At 55.3% G+C, this 14,809-nt stretch overlaps 2 protein-coding genes across 17 annotated transcripts in view; one reads left to right on the top strand and one right to left on the bottom strand.

The window, feature by feature from the left end:
- MGAT5 (alpha-1,6-mannosylglycoprotein 6-beta-N-acetylglucosaminyltransferase) overlaps positions 1 to 12,482 on the top strand; it is a 379,218-nt gene extending 366,736 nt beyond the window's left edge. For all 12 annotated transcript variants that reach the window (XM_051849614.3, XM_051849612.3, XM_089329303.1 and 9 more), the window contains exon 17: positions 7,075 to 12,482. In XM_051849614.3, the coding sequence (XP_051705574.1) occupies positions 7,075 to 7,273 (199 nt within the window). In that variant the 3' untranslated portion in view covers positions 7,274 to 12,482. The remainder of the gene's footprint in view (positions 1 to 7,074) is intronic.
- An 844-nt stretch (positions 12,483 to 13,326) lies between these two features.
- Positions 13,327 to 14,809, bottom strand: part of TMEM163 (transmembrane protein 163) — a 262,138-nt gene continuing 260,655 nt past the window's right edge. For all 5 annotated transcript variants that reach the window (XM_089329305.1, XM_017342800.4, XM_089329308.1 and 2 more), the window contains one exon: positions 13,327 to 14,078. In XM_089329305.1, coding sequence (XP_089185431.1) covers positions 14,018 to 14,078 — 61 coding nt within the window. In that variant the 3' untranslated portion in view covers positions 13,327 to 14,017. The remainder of the gene's footprint in view (positions 14,079 to 14,809) is intronic.

The following is a 14,809-nucleotide window of genomic DNA, read 5'->3' as shown; positions in this document are numbered from 1 at the left end:
ATGCCACACAGAGTCCACAAAGCAAAGCGACTCGGGTAGAACTGTCCCATGTCCACGCTTGGAGCCATAGGGCTGCTCTTCCTGACCTGTATCGCGCTTTAGAGACAGGGAGTTCATCACCAGGAGGCTAGAATGAAATTTGGCTTCACAATGAAGCCATCTGAAGTGAATTCTGTAATAATAAGAGCCCTACTGAATCATTTTGGGTGCATTTGTAAATACTGGTGAGCTGGTGACACTGGGATGCTCCCGCTCTCTGGCTGTCCGCCAGTCTACTGAGTCACCCTCAGTGTAGAGGTATCCTTGTTCTTCCATATTCATGGCCAGTTAGCAGTTAGTGCTCTGTCATCCAGGGCTGCTCGTTGTGCAGCATGGGGCCTGGGGCTGAGCCAAGCTTAAGCCACTTTCAGTCCTGGGTGTCTACACTCCTTGCAGACCACCTGTCCTGGTTGTATCATGTGAATTTGATAGGAGGATACTTCAGAAACTTCATGGAATGGAAGCATGAAAAGATAAAAAAAAAAAGTTTGAGGTTCTGTCTGTGAGTAGATTCCATAAACCGAGCCCTGGGTTGTGGTCTTGAACCTGGGAGAACTGGGTGAGTGATCTGCAGGTGCATGCATGAGTCTAGGGTGGTTGAGTGCTGGGGGGGCCCCTCTGGGAGCCTGTGTGACCTGGCCTCTGGTCCAGGCTGCACGTGTGGCGGGGGGAAAAGAGAATCCCAGGAAGTCCAGGCGGACTCAGCCCCACAGAGGAACGTGAAGCCCAGGGAATAATTTTGCTACCTCTTATAGGTCTATCTTTCAAAATCTTAATTGCCGACAGTCCCCAGCTTAGCCTAGTTTGACTATGAATGCTTTGTTTTGTTTTTGCCTTCTCCATGGCATACAAGCTTTATGCATTCAGGGCATGGGTCAGATTTGGGGTTTGGATCTCTGTCCCGGGGGTTGGCACCTTGCCTCAGGATCCAGCAGCCACAGCTGTGGTTGGCCCTGTGACCATCGGGGGACACAACGAACGCTCTGCCTTGGGCTGTGTTGCTAAGTCATGTCAGGTGTGGCTCTGCGGCTTACCCGTGGATTTGTGGGAACGCAGCCCCACTCCGAGTCACCAGCGTCTCGGGTGGGAATTCTCGGCCGCAGCCTCGGGACTGGGAGTGCCGTGATACCTGAAGAGGGGACGCGGCCCTGAGCCCCAGTGGCCACCAGGTCAGGAGGGGCTGGCGGCCTTGATCCTGTCCCCTGGAGCTGGGTTCTCAGCCTCACTCCTGGGACTGCAGGGGAGGAAGGGGTGTGGGGAGCAATCCGGACTGGACTGAGTTACTGGAATTAAGACTTATTCTATGCATCTGCTCTCCCACAATATGGCGCTGGGAGAGAAGTAAACAGCTTCCGCACAGCTGCCTCCAGTTCAACCAATAAACTGTAGGACTTGCTACTGATTGGAGGAGAGCAGCGTACTTGGCGTGTGGGCAGCCGAGTTGGGATTGGCGGAGGAGGACTATAAAGGAGGAGAGAGACGGCATGCACCGGGAACATCTATGGGGAACATCTATGGGGAACATCTAGCTGAAGGAACACCTGTGCAGCCCCCCAGAGAACCGGCCGGCGGTGTGCCGCTCCCCTGCGGAAGTGGGGAATGTGGCCAGGGGGAACTGCCCTTCCACGGAGGTGGAAGGGATAGTAGCCAACCCGGGAAGAACCAGCAGCAAACCCGGGGAGGGCCGAGCAGACGAAAGAACAGCGCAGGGTCCTGTGTCGTTCCTCCACGAAGAGGGGGAGCGACATAATGGTGCCGTGACTCGGATATGAAGCCTAGGCAAGGTTTAGTGTTGCTCCTCCACGAAGAGGGGGAGCGACATAATGGTGCCGTGACTCGGATAGGAAACCTAGGACGGATAGGAAACTTAGGAGGGAAGAAATGACTCGGATTAGGAAACCTAGGTCGGATAGCAAACTTAAGAGGGAAGAAACAGGAAGAACTGGGAAATTACCGGAGAGAGAGACTAGCAAACAGCCTAGGGAAAAGCCGGACGAAAAAGGAGCCGGAAGAAGCTATTGAAAGCCTAGGCATAGACTCGGATACGGACTACGGGGGGAAGCTGGGAGGAATCTCTAAGGTCGAAAGCGAAAGTGAAAGCTAGAACAAACAGACTCGGACGCGGACTGTGGGGAGAGGCCAGGAGAAATGAGGGAGGAATATTGTTGGAGGAAAGCTGGGGGAAATATACCGGGTAGAGAAAAATGTTAGGGAAAATGAAGCCGCGAGTGCAGGCCGAGGCGGATACGAAAGCCACTTTGGGATTCTCAAGTTAGCCCGGGAATAGGGGGCGAAAAGTTAAAACCAGAAGCTGAAACGTAAGCCAGATTGGGATCCGTCTGATTAGCCCGGGGAGCATAGGACGGGAAGCCAAACCGTGGGGCGGAGACGTATGCTGGGTTGAATTCGCCAGGCTAGCCCGGGGAACTTAGATTGAATGCTAGTGGCGGACACGTAAGCTACGCTGTGTTACTCGCGGAAGCCGCCGCGTGCAGAGAGAGCACGGGGCGTGAATAGATAGGGAACGGGGCTGGCGCGAGGCCGTGGTGCAGACGCGAAGGGCGTGGAGACCACGGAGCGCGGGAAGCCAAGCCGCGCAAAGCCGGGAAGCTGCGCAGATGAGAGAGGCGCGGGCTGAAGCGGCTCAGCTGGGAAGCCGCCGAGAAGTAGCCTCGGGGCGGGCAGCGGGAAGCTGCGGGGATAAGAGAAACAGAAGTTTAGAAGTAAGATGAGAGAAATAGGAATGCTGGAAGATAGAAGTAAAATGGGAGAAATAGGAATGCCCGGAGATAGAGAAATAGAGAAATAGAAAGGCCTCCCTACAATACTGCAATGTGAGAGCTTGGATTCGGTCTGCCTGATTAAGTGAGGCGATGAGCACGATGAGCACCTGCGGCGGCTAGCAGCTTATGCGCCGCAGGTCACCGAAGACAGGCACGAATTAACATCAGTAAGGCTTCCCCCACAATACAACAATTAGGAGGCTTGGATTCGGTCTGCCTAATTAAGGCGGTAAGCGCCAGCAGGCGGCTCGACCAGAGTGTGAGCCGCAGGTCACCGAACACAGGCACGCATCAGCGCCTAAAAACCTCCTCACAACATGGCAATGAGAGGACCCGGATTCGGTTTGCCTGATTGATAGGACTTGTAAGAGCCTGTGGCAACTCTAGCAAGTAGAGCAGAGTGTGTGCTGCGGGACACCGAAGACAGGCGCGTATCAACGCCAAAAATAAAAAGAAAGGGGGATCTGTGGGGAGCAATCCGGACTGGACTGAGTTACTGGAATTAAGACTTATTCTATGCATCTGCTCTCCCACAATATGGCGCTGGGAGAGAAGTAAACAGCTTCCGCACAGCTGCCTCCAGTTCAACCAATAAACTGTAGGACTTGCTACTGATTGGAGGAGAGCAGCGTACTTGGCGTGTGGGCAGCCGAGTTGGGATTGGCGGAGGAGGACTATAAAGGAGGAGAGAGACGGCATGCACCGGGAACATCTATGGGGAACATCTATGGGGAACATCTAGCTGAAGGAACACCTGTGCAGCCCCCCAGAGAACCGGCCGGCGGTGTGCCGCTCCCCTGCGGAAGTGGGGAATGTGGCCAGGGGGAACTGCCCTTCCACGGAGGTGGAAGGGATAGTAGCCAACCCGGGAAGAACCAGCAGCAAACCCGGGGAGGGCCGAGCAGACGAAAGAACAGCGCAGGGTCCTGTGTCGTTCCTCCACGAAGAGGGGGAGCGACAGGGGGCATACTAGGGAAGGCACTGTTACTGTGTTACCTTCTTCTTCAAGAGCTGGAAAGTGTAAAATGGCAATTGTGACCATCAGATCCCAGATGTGGGGAAAGTGGTGAGGCCGATGGGGGAAGGCGGCTCCTTGTGGGGAAAGGGAAAAGGTACACAGTGCATGAGGGCGGGGCAGATGCCACAGGGACAGTGAAGCAGACACGGCGCTGGGCGTGTCCTGAAGGGGTGGAGTCTCCTGTGGCTGAGGACAGGGGCTCCGGCCACCAGGGAAAGTCGCTTCTCCTCCCTGGTGACTTTGGCTCTGGTTACTCACGGATGATGGCGTAGCCTGCCTGCCTGCCCAGGGCTGTGGGGGGCTCCTGAGCAGAGGCAGACCAGTGCCAGCCCCCAGAGGATGCTCAGCCCACGCATGCCCATAGCACTGTAGGGGAACATAGGGCACCAGGTCTCACCCGTGTGCCAGAGACTGTGTGTGGGCTCAGCGCAAGGGCCTGGGCAGGGCAGGGCCTGGAGCTCCGCTCAGATGTACATGTGCCTGTGTGAGACCCCAGGTTTTTCAACTCATGAGGATGACAGCCCTCACAGTGGGGTCAGAGCAGGGTGGAGACTTCCATATTGCCGTGAGCAGTGTACTGGGCACATGGCTCGTGTTAAGGCACAGCAGCTGCTGTAATTCACCCAGCTATACAGTGTAACAACAAGGCTGTATCCCAAGGTCAGCTGTCTGTCATATGTGACGCAGGTGACATGCAGAATTGAGCACAGTTCCCCTTGGTCTTGGCTGGCCATTCTGGGCCACACAGGACCTGATAACCCCAAGTCTGATTCATTTTTCCTGTTAGGAAATCCTTAACACTCTCACTTCCTGCGTTCTGGCCTGAGTTTCTGGTCTCATTAGCAGGTGCAGCAGGAGCCTGGGGCCTGCAGGGGAGGGAAGCTGGAGCGCAGGTGACCTGCTGAGTTCCAGAAGCCACAGGGGCTTCAGCCACTATTGAGCAGAGCCAGGCTGGCAGCCCCGCAGAGTTCCCAGAAGCCCCCTCAGGTGTGCTAGGAATTACCTGGTTAGTGCAGCCAGGGGAGGCAGGACCCAAGCTGTGGACTGGAGATGAGAGCGAGCGGGAGTGAGAATTTGGAGGCTTTCCAGAGGCAGGGGAAATCTCCATATCCCCATCCTGATCCACTCCCTGACAGCAAGAAGTGAGATCTCCTGGAATGGTGCTAAACAAAGTATGGGCCGTCAGGCAGGGAGGCACAGCTCAGCTGGCACCTGCCAGCCCACGATGATCCTGACCGTGACCGTGGCCGTAATAATCATGAGCACTCCGCTTCACAGACAACTGACTCAGCTATAGTCTGCCAAGTGCCAGAGGAGCACTGATAAATGCAGTTAAGACATGTGGCTTCCCATTCTACAGAAAACCGAGCCACAGAGGGGCTGCTGTTGGTCCAGTGTCACCCAGTTTCTAAGAGACAAAGCTGGGACTCAAGCCCAGGTCTCCCTGCCTACCCCAGTCCCCCGCCACACACACGCGCCTTGTTGTCTGAACTCAGGGGCATCCCTGATTTCCCTTGGTTTCTATACAGGATATCAGGTAAGGTCCCTGCATTCTCAAAGGGTCATGGTGGGCGGAACCAGTGCATTCCAGGGAGAAGGAAAGATTTGGAGCTCTTCCTTGAGCTCAGAGGCCAACACCATTGGGAACAGAGAATATCCAGGTATCCTTAGCCCCCCAGCCAGGGTCCTAGACCCAGGGAGTGAAGCTGCCAGCTTCCCCAGCCCACACAGCTGTTGGGAAGTCATGGCCAAGCAACAAGAGCACAGACCAGGAGCTCTGGGCATACACGAGCCTCAGTGCCCGAGTCTGCCGCTGGGGTGCCGTCGGCAAGGCCAAAGGTCACCTGCGTTGCAGCTAAGGTCCAGGACAGTGTCGTCTTTCTGGGTGCTGTCCAGGGGCCAGCCTGTGGCTGTACACGGGAACTTCAGTAAAGCTCAAGGAAGATGACATTAAAAGAGTGCAGGTTTATTTTGGTGCTAGGAAAATTTTTGAAATGTATGCAGTTTTTTTCACAGCATGCATTTTCCATGAGCTTTTAAAGATGTTTTAATTTTAATTGAGGCAGAGAGAGATACTTTCTAGACACTGGTTCATTCCCTCCCAGGATCCAGGAACTCAGTCCAAGCCTCCCCGTGTGGGTGGCAGCCATCAGTGCTGCCTCTCAGGAGCACATTAGTAGGAAGCTGGAGTTGGGAGTGGAGCTGGGACTTGAACCAAAGACAAAAGCCAGTGTCTCAAGCACTGTGCCAAATGCCCACATGACCATGTTGCAAACACCTTGTGTGCATGGATTTCAATGGTTTGCACCAAAATAAACATCTTTTGCTTCTACTTTTCACAAACATTTTGGAGTCTCCTTGTATAATAGGAGTCTCTTTTATTTTACTTTTTAAATATTTATTTCATTTATTTGAAAAGCAGAACTACAGAGAGGCAAAGGCAGAGTGAGAGAGAGAAAGTCTTGCATCCACTAGTTCACTCCCCAAATGGCCACAATGGCCAGAGCTGGGCGGATCCAAAGCCAGGAGCTTCTTCCGGGTCTCCCGCGTGGGTGCAGGGGCCCAAGGACTTGAACCACCTTCTGCTGTTTTCCCAGGTGCATTAGCAGGGAGCTGGATTGGAAGTGGAGCAGCCAGGACTTGAACCAGCACCCATATGGGATGCTGGCACTGCAGGCGGCAGCTTTATCCACTATGCTACAGTGCCACCCCTAATAGGAGTTGTTTTAAAGCCTTTTCAAGGAGGCAGCCATTGCTAATGCTTTCTCAACTGCCTGCACTCACACTCACACACAGGCACACGCCAGGCTGACTGCCCTGTGCGTCTTGTCCCTTGAGCTTCCTCAGGGACAGCTGTTGCGCATGCTCCTGCATGTGTATCTCGCTCGTTCTTTTTCATCGGCTGCCTGCAACTCCGAAGGCACAGAGGGGTCCTAATTTGTGAGCAGTTCCCCACTTGGGAGAGTGCAGGTTGTCTCTGTTTTTCCCATTGCAGATGACGCTAACCTGAACACAGCCCCGCCCTGCATGCATCTGGCCCACACATGTTTCTCAGGACCAGATCCCTAGAGATGGAGAATCAGGGGGTCCAGGGAGGGTCCCATTTCCTTCCTACAGCTGGAGAACTGTGCTATCCAAACCTCAGCAGGCTGGCTGTCGGGGTGCGGCCGGTGACAAGGGCAGGTTCTGTCCCCTGCGTCTCCAACCGATGTGCCTCTCTCTCTTCCTCTTCAGGTACGAGGTGAGCTGCCAAAGCTCAGAACTGGCCAAGGATATCCTGGTGCCGTCCTTCGACCCCAAGAACAAGCACTGTGTGTTCCAGGGGGATCTGTTGCTCTTCAGCTGCGCGGGCGCCCACCCCAGGCACCAGAGGATCTGCCCCTGCCGGGACTTCATCAAGGGCCAGGTGGCGCTGTGTAAAGACTGTCTATAGCGGCCACTGGTTCGGCCTGTGCTCATCCTGTGGGGAAAGCGGCCGCACTGGCCCCATTGTGGGCGGGGCTGGGGGGCCCAAGTCATTCAGGGACTCTGGCCAGAGCCTGAACTTTTCCGTCAAAGGTTTCGATTGGGTTTTGCCCCTGCTAGGGACGGAGCAGCCCAGAGGAGTTTTCCACCGAAACAGAACGGGAGAGCAGTGGCCCGGCCGGGAGCCTGGCTGATCCCTGTACAATGAACACCCCGTTTCTATTTCTCGTGGAGCACCTGCTGGGGGGGACTGTCGGTGCAGCTGCCCCAGGGTAAAGAGAAAGCCTCAAGATTGGTTTCAAATGAAAGAGGAAGAATGGAGCCGACTGGAAAGAACTTTTGTCCTATTCCTAAACCCATTAACTTATTTATTTGGGCGGGCGGGTGGGAGGGGCAGCGGGGAGGGCGCCGGGACCCAGGACACGTTTCTTCTGTTACTTCCCACTGTTAATCGTCACTTTTACACTACTGTCATCTGCCTGCTTCTGCGGGGTACAGGAAGCTGACGCGGGCTATGCCGTGGGGCAGGCTTCTCAGAGCAGCCGTGGCCAGCAAGAGGAATTCTTGCATCAGGGACCACCAGGCTGCCCAGGGCGCAGATCCTGCACACGGCAGCTGGAGCACAGGTACCCCCATTGGCGTGGGGGCACCTGACCGTGTTACCCAGAGAGCCCACCCAAGGGACCAAGGACAGGGCTGCTTTCCTCTGTGTCCCCTGCCCCTCTGCACCAACCCCCGTTGCCGTTTCTCATTAGACTCCCTTTAGTAGGGAAATGCAGGATGGGGGGAGGGGGGGTTCCTTGATTAGCTTGTGGTACGCTTGCCCTCCCACTGCAGGCCACCAGGTGGAGGGCAGGAGAGTTGCAGGCCTCAGAGCCGCTCTTGGAGCTGGAAGGCTGGCTCTCAGGCCCCCCAGAGAGTGCAGTCTGAGCTGTGAGGCATGGGAGTGGAGTCGCGCATTTGGAACTGGTAGCACCACTGGAGCTGGGCTCCTGGCTGGCCGGCTTGCGTCAGGTCACCCAAGTCCAGGAATGGATGTTTGCTTGGGGAGCAGGGGCTCGCTCAGGATGAACTCGGTGCGCTGTGCTGACTGCTGGTCTGTGGGTGCAGCTTGCGAGGCGTGGGAGTCAGCCGCTGGCTCCTCCTCCAGGCGTGGTCATGCTGCAGGCAGCGAGCAGCAGCGTGGAGAAGCGCTGCAGGTTGGCCTGATCCCCTGAGACCTAAGACCCCACCTTGCAGACCCTGGAGCTGCTGTGCCCTGCCTTTGTGTCCAGGCACACCCCGCTGAAACCCTGCTTGCCGGGCTGGCTTGTGTACACCTCTGTGTTTCTGTGCAGCTCCTGCTGTCTCCCCTGTGGCATAGGCGAGTCCCTGACCAGAGCCGCAACATCACCCATCCTGCCCTTGCTGGCAGTCTGGGGCCCCTGCCTGCCGTCTCGGGCAGCCTCTGCCAGGACCATGGGGCAGATTCTGCCTGCTGCTTGGTTTCTGTCCCAGTGCATGAACAGCACCAAGTAGGCCCTCACATCTCTGCACAGTGGGTCTGAAATGCACCTTCAGTGGAGAAAATGGTGAAGGTGTAGGGCAGGTAGCTGGGGTCTGCTCCCCGCCACCCCCCAGGCTCACATGGCCCCTGAGCCAACCTTCCAGGGAGAGTACTGTACAGGGGTCCCGAGTTCTGGCTGAGAAGGGCAAAGGAGACCTCGTTGGTGACAGGGTGTGTCTATGTGGGGGTGCTACTTAAACACTGCACAGTGTCCCGCAGTGGGAAGGGAGACAACGGACACCCTCCCCCTGTAAGCAAAGGCCTCTTGGCTGCATCCTATGGTAAGAATTGGCGTGAGCTGCCAGACCTGCAAATCCTGGGCCACCACTGCCCTCTCCCGGGCTCTTCTGGAAGCTTCTAACAGGATGTCAGTGCAGGCATTCATCCAGCAGGGGGAGCCTGCAGGCTACATGTGATCCCTTCCATAGACACCTTAGGCAAGAGACCTGTTTCAGCCAGCACAGGAACGGGGAAAGCCAGGCTGTTGGAGGGCAGCTCCGTCCCTACTTGCAGTAGCTGCAGGGCTCATCTGCTGGCTGTCCTGGAGCCCAGGGCTTCTGCACCTTCCAGGTCCTTTTCTCCAAGTCCCTGGGGTCGGTCAGGCAGCCGGGAAGAGCACTTTGTCCCATTTAAAATTCCCTCTCACTCTCCACGTCCCTTCCCCTGCCCAGGACTGTCTGCAAGTGGGGCAGCTACTGCTGGGGGTAAACCCGCACTCCAGTTGTCAAGGGCATTATCCATAGATTCAGTGACCCCAGAATGTACGCCGGCTCCCAGGCCCCCTCAGACTTGACCTAGATCTGGCTGGTGACCCCTGAAAGGAAATTGGGGAGGGGGCTAACATTTGCCCTGCGTGGAAAGGAGAGTGTGGGCTGGGAGCCCGCAGCCCTTTTCTTCTTGCCAGTCCTAAGAGGATCTTCAACCAGTGTGTGGGTGCTGACGGTTCCCTAGGGAGAAGAGTTCCACTGGGATAATGTCTTCTCGTGCTGTGATCATGTCTTGCCTGGTCTTTGGGTTATATTCCCTGCTTTTTGTGAGCTTAAGCTGTTAAAGTGGGGGAAACGTGTCTCTAACTTAGTGAGAGGGAGACAGCGTGGCTAGGAGCGAGGCTCCTCAGAGGGGAGACTCGCGTCTTGGAAGGCAGTCACCACCTCCTTTCCTTCCCGTTTGCACACGGACAGCTGGAGCCGCTGTGGGCGTCTTTGCTTGGATTGCGTTTTTGTCCCTGCTTCTTGTTCTCGTTTGCTTTTTGTGTTGGCCCTGTGTTTGGAGCTGTCAGGGACGGCTCCTTGGCGGGGTTTTTTTTCCTGATGTGCCTTCTTACTTTTCTTTGGGATTGGGTTTTGGCATCTGTGTGCTGTTGGGAGGCAGGCAGGGCAGGTCTATGGGTCCCTGTAGATGCTGGGGTGGGCAGTGCCACAGAGCATGTGCGTGTGAACATTCGAATCTACCCCCAGAGGCAGTGGGAGGCTGTGCAGACCCCAAGCAAAGGGCTGGCTGGCCGGAGCCCAGGCTGCGCCCTCCTGGACTGCGTGGCCACACCTCTGGGTTGCCTCGGGACCACTGGTTGGGGCTGTGCAGACGGCCTGAATTCCCTCTGCCCCCACACTTGCTGTGGTATGGCCAGGTGGGAAGGCCAGCCTCACGTGAGGGCAGCACTGATGGGTACGAGGCCCCAGGGTCTGCGTCTGCTTTTTGGTTTCTCAGTGAATGCAAGACTTCATGAAAGAGAATAATGAGATTCCTGTTTGGGAGCAGAGCCCCAGCATGACACTGTGGTAGCTGTGTGATGCATGGAGCCGATTCAGGGTGGTGGTCCCAGGCGAGTGTGGGCTTTCGGGACCAGCCCAAGGTAGTTTACCTCGGCTGTGTATGTCATTAAACACTGCCACCCTCTCCCACGTCCCCGCCCCCTAAGTCTTGATTTTAAAAAGTATATTTTGTTAACGACAGGCTCTGTTGTATGTCTTACTATCCCAAGCCTGGATTGATTTTATTTATTTAAAAATATTTTAATGTCCACATTGGCTTTATTCTAATCCCAGCCATGCCTGTGGGGCTACCGCAGTAGCTTCGTGCTCATGAAGGAGGCTGAGAAGGTGTAAAGAATCGTTGGCCTCAACAAAAAGTTTTTATAGCAAAAGCCCAAATTAGCTGTATAGTCTCAGATGCATTAAGAGAGAAAAATCACCCTAGCTTCTTAGCACTTAGGGTTCTGTAAGGATTCAGTGTTTAGCCCAGTGCCTCGCACATAGTAAGTCGTAAATATTGTTAGTAGCCTTTCCTAAAACTTGAGAAATACGGAGCTGAGCTCACTGTATTGTTAACTCAAGCCCAATGTGGAATTACTATTCCAAGTTGAATGTCGTAGGCGTCCCTGGTATAGAGTGGCCAAGCTCTGCAGCTGCCCTGCCGGTTGGGATTTTTCTGTGCCCCTGAAGGCACAGATCAGAAAATGTGCCAGACTTCAGCCCCAGCGAAAATTATCAACTGGAGCTGAGAACAGTTAAGGATGAGCTTTGGCCACCTCCTAGACCTCAGCCCACTCCTGCTTTCTGGAACATTCCATGGGATTTGAGGAACATTGAGCTATAAATTGTACCCCTTGAATCATGTGTAACTCTTTTCCTACAAAATGCAATAACAGGCTTTTCTGTGGTGTTTAGGGGAAGGGATGACCAATGGATCCTGCACATTCCCCAGGAGGCCCCTTTGCTGCCCCCTGCTGGCCGGGGTGGCCCCTCTGGTCCTTAAGGATCAGACTGCTAGGCTGGTTAGCGCTCGCCTGTTTCCATGGGATTCCAGGTTAATTCCTGGGCCTGGTCCCAGAGAGAGCCAGCCGAGGAACTGGAGCAGGGATGTGGTCTTGTTCCGATCCGGACCCAGGGGCTGCTCCTGGTGTAATGTGGTTTGCCCAAATCCCCTTGGCGTTTTGTTTTCTTGGGGATGTTGCCCCTTCCTCACCGGTGTAGTTGAAGTTCATTTCCTGCCCTGTCTGGACCATCATCATGAACTAGGGGAGACTGGCCGGAGCCAGCGTCCTCTCCAGATCCCTGGGTCTGCTCTTCACCTGAGGGGCAGCATGCTTGCTCTGTGGGTGTCATGCCTGCCCTCCACCCCACCAGACCCACACCCCCGACTTGCCCAGCCGGAGGCCACGTGTTTGTGTAGTGGATGGAGCCGTGGTCTGTGGACGGCAGGGGCTACTCCAAGGGCATCCACAGAGCTGGAGGCCTACACAGCTCGCTGGGACAGCAGGTCCGGAAGGTGAGCAGAGCCTGTCCCACCCGCCAAAGCTCGGGAAGCATTTTGGTGACTGTCTTCCCCAGGAATTACCACAATGACAGCATGAAATTGATGCCAAAGGAGATGGTGAAGTTCCTTCCGCTGTAGTTGCTGTCCCAGCCTCCATGTCTTTAAGCTAATGGCCGTTTGCATCAGCGTCTTTAAACCAATCCTGTTACAACCATTTTCTACAGTTCACTTCTGGGGTTTAAGTAGTGCAGGATTCTGCAAATAAGGTGTCACTGTCCAAACGTACTGTACTGGCCTAGAGAGCACTGCTTTGTTTTCCACTGTTGTAGAGAAAACTAGGGAGAACTTTATTTTTCAATAAACTTTTCTTGTGTGACAGGTGGAAGTGATTTGTGGGGGGCTGCATGCACGGTGGGAAATGCACACCACCAATCCCGATAGAGCGCACTTCCTGTCCTACCTTCCCCTAGAAGGGGCTGAACCAGGGAACAGTGGGGCCCGGAGCACAGGGTTACACAGAAGCCTTGGGAGCCGGGGGCTTGCCTACAGGTGATGGCTGGGCCCTGCTAGGCGTGAGAAAAGGTGGCGTGGCAGGGCTGAGCAGCGGAGTGTCGCCTCTGGGCCTTTCAGGAAGCTCAGGACAAAGGAAGTGGACAAATGTTTACTCGAGCACAGGCATTGGGCATGACGGTGAAGTCAGTTGCTATTCCCTCGCCCCTGCACGACAGTGTGTACATTTCAGTCCTGCCTCTGCTTCTCACTAATGTGCACCCTAGGAGGCAGTGGTGATGGCACAAGCCACCCATGTATGAAGCCAGGAGTAAGATCCTGGCCCTGCCCTGGCTATTACAGGCATTGGGGGAACCACTGGATGGCTCATCTGTCTCTCAAATAAAATGAAAAAGCTTTTTATTTTAAAAGATTTAGAGACCGCATCCTCTGCTCATTCACTCCCCACCCGGATGGCCACAATGGCCAGGGCTCAGCCAGGCGGACCCAGGCGCTTCCTGCTGGCGACAGTGACACCCCTCAAAGATGACCTCCCTGTCCCATACCAAACAGGTCAAGATCTTTATTGTTCGGACACTGCTGCCTGGCTAGGCAGTGCTGAGAGCGAGCCAACGCCCATCACATCACTGAGAGCGGGTCCTCAGAGGCGTGCACTGGCTTAGACGGTCGTCGACGAGCGCCATTTACCACAGCTCACAGACGCAGGCAGATACAGATAGACTATGTCATTTATTACAAATAAACTGTACTTTCACATCTCTCCGAAATGGGGCCTGTTTATACAGGGATGTTCAGGGTCGTGTGCTTATTTAGCGCGTCCATGCAAAGCTCATACGTGGATCACTACGTACTTTAAAAAACAGAACGGTCTCCTTTGGAACAAACCGTCGGTTTAGACTGAGGATTAGTAAAACAGTATGAAACTAATGCAATGTGTTGATAGAAAGGAGGGAGTGACATACGGATGGTTCTGGGCTGGGAGAGACACAAGGGGACATCTTCCCCTCACGCCTGCCACATTGCAGAGCCTGCGGGACCCTGGTGTGCCTGGGGCCACAGCCGGCCCCGAGGCGGTGGGCCCGGGCCGCACCCATCCACGTCAGGCGAGAGCACCACGGGAGACCTTTCTGGTGGCCAGAGACACATCCGATCTTACCCACGAGAACCACCTGACTCCAGAAACCAGGCTCGGCCGCTGCTGGCTGCGGTGCAGGAAGTGCGTCCCTTCCTAGGGGTGTGTCTGATGGGGCAGCGGAGTGAGGGGCAGATCGTGACCCGTGATGACAAACCGGATGAGAGAAGACTTCCAAAACAGAAACGATGTGTTGTTCCACAGTGGCACCATCTGCCTGCGTGGACGCCGCCACGGCGCGTGACCGTCTTCCCGCACAGCGTCCGCCTTTACTCGAACATCTCGTAGTGCCGCGTCTGCCTCACCCTCGGCACCATGTCGATGAGGAGTCTGCATGGGGTGAGAGAGACAAGGCCAAGGTCACCTCACACGGCCCTGCAGCTTGAGGGCTTGGGAAGGCATGGAGGGAGCTGCCGTTTCTAGCCTAATGCATATACCATGATCACCATAGTATAATTCCACATTTTCCTAAGTGTACAATTCTTTTCAGGCATTCATGTACTTTGCCCCCATCTTCATTCCAGAACACTTGTATCGTCCCCTAAAGAAACCCTACGCCCACGGGCAGTCACTGGGCCTTTACCCCGCTCTCCTTTCCCCCGGCCACCAGCAATCCATCAACAACCTGTGGGTATCTCACGGAAGTGGATTCGCGCAAGACGCAGCCTGCTGTGACTGGCCTCATGGCTGAGGCTCAGTCCCACGGGAACATGCCTAAGGACTCCGTTCCTTTTGATGGCGGAGTAATAGCCCCCTGGCGGGATCCAGCCCTTCTATGCACCCGTCAGTCGGTGGACGATTGGTGGCTTCCCCCTGGGCCTACTGGGAGTAATGCTGCCACTGACACTCAGGTCCAAGCTTTGGGGTGGCTGTGGGTCTCACTCCTCTGGAGGGCCAAACAGGGAGTGGAACCGCTGGGGCAAAGGGCACCTGCACAGCTAACACGTCGAGGAAGTGTCACAGCCTTGGTACAGGCAGCAGAACCCCTGTGTGTTCTCACCAGCCATGGAGGAGGGAGCCACATCCTCACCATTGTCACTGTCCCCTCTTTTTGGCCACAG

Source organism: Oryctolagus cuniculus, chromosome 3 (assembly GCF_051225735.1).
Source record: "Oryctolagus cuniculus isolate XC-2025 breed Fujian yellow rabbit chromosome 3, ASM5122573v1, whole genome shotgun sequence".
Lineage (NCBI taxonomy): Eukaryota > Metazoa > Chordata > Mammalia > Lagomorpha > Leporidae > Oryctolagus > Oryctolagus cuniculus.
The sequence above is the reverse complement of the archived record's forward strand: the minus strand, read 5'-3'. Positions and strand labels throughout refer to the sequence as shown.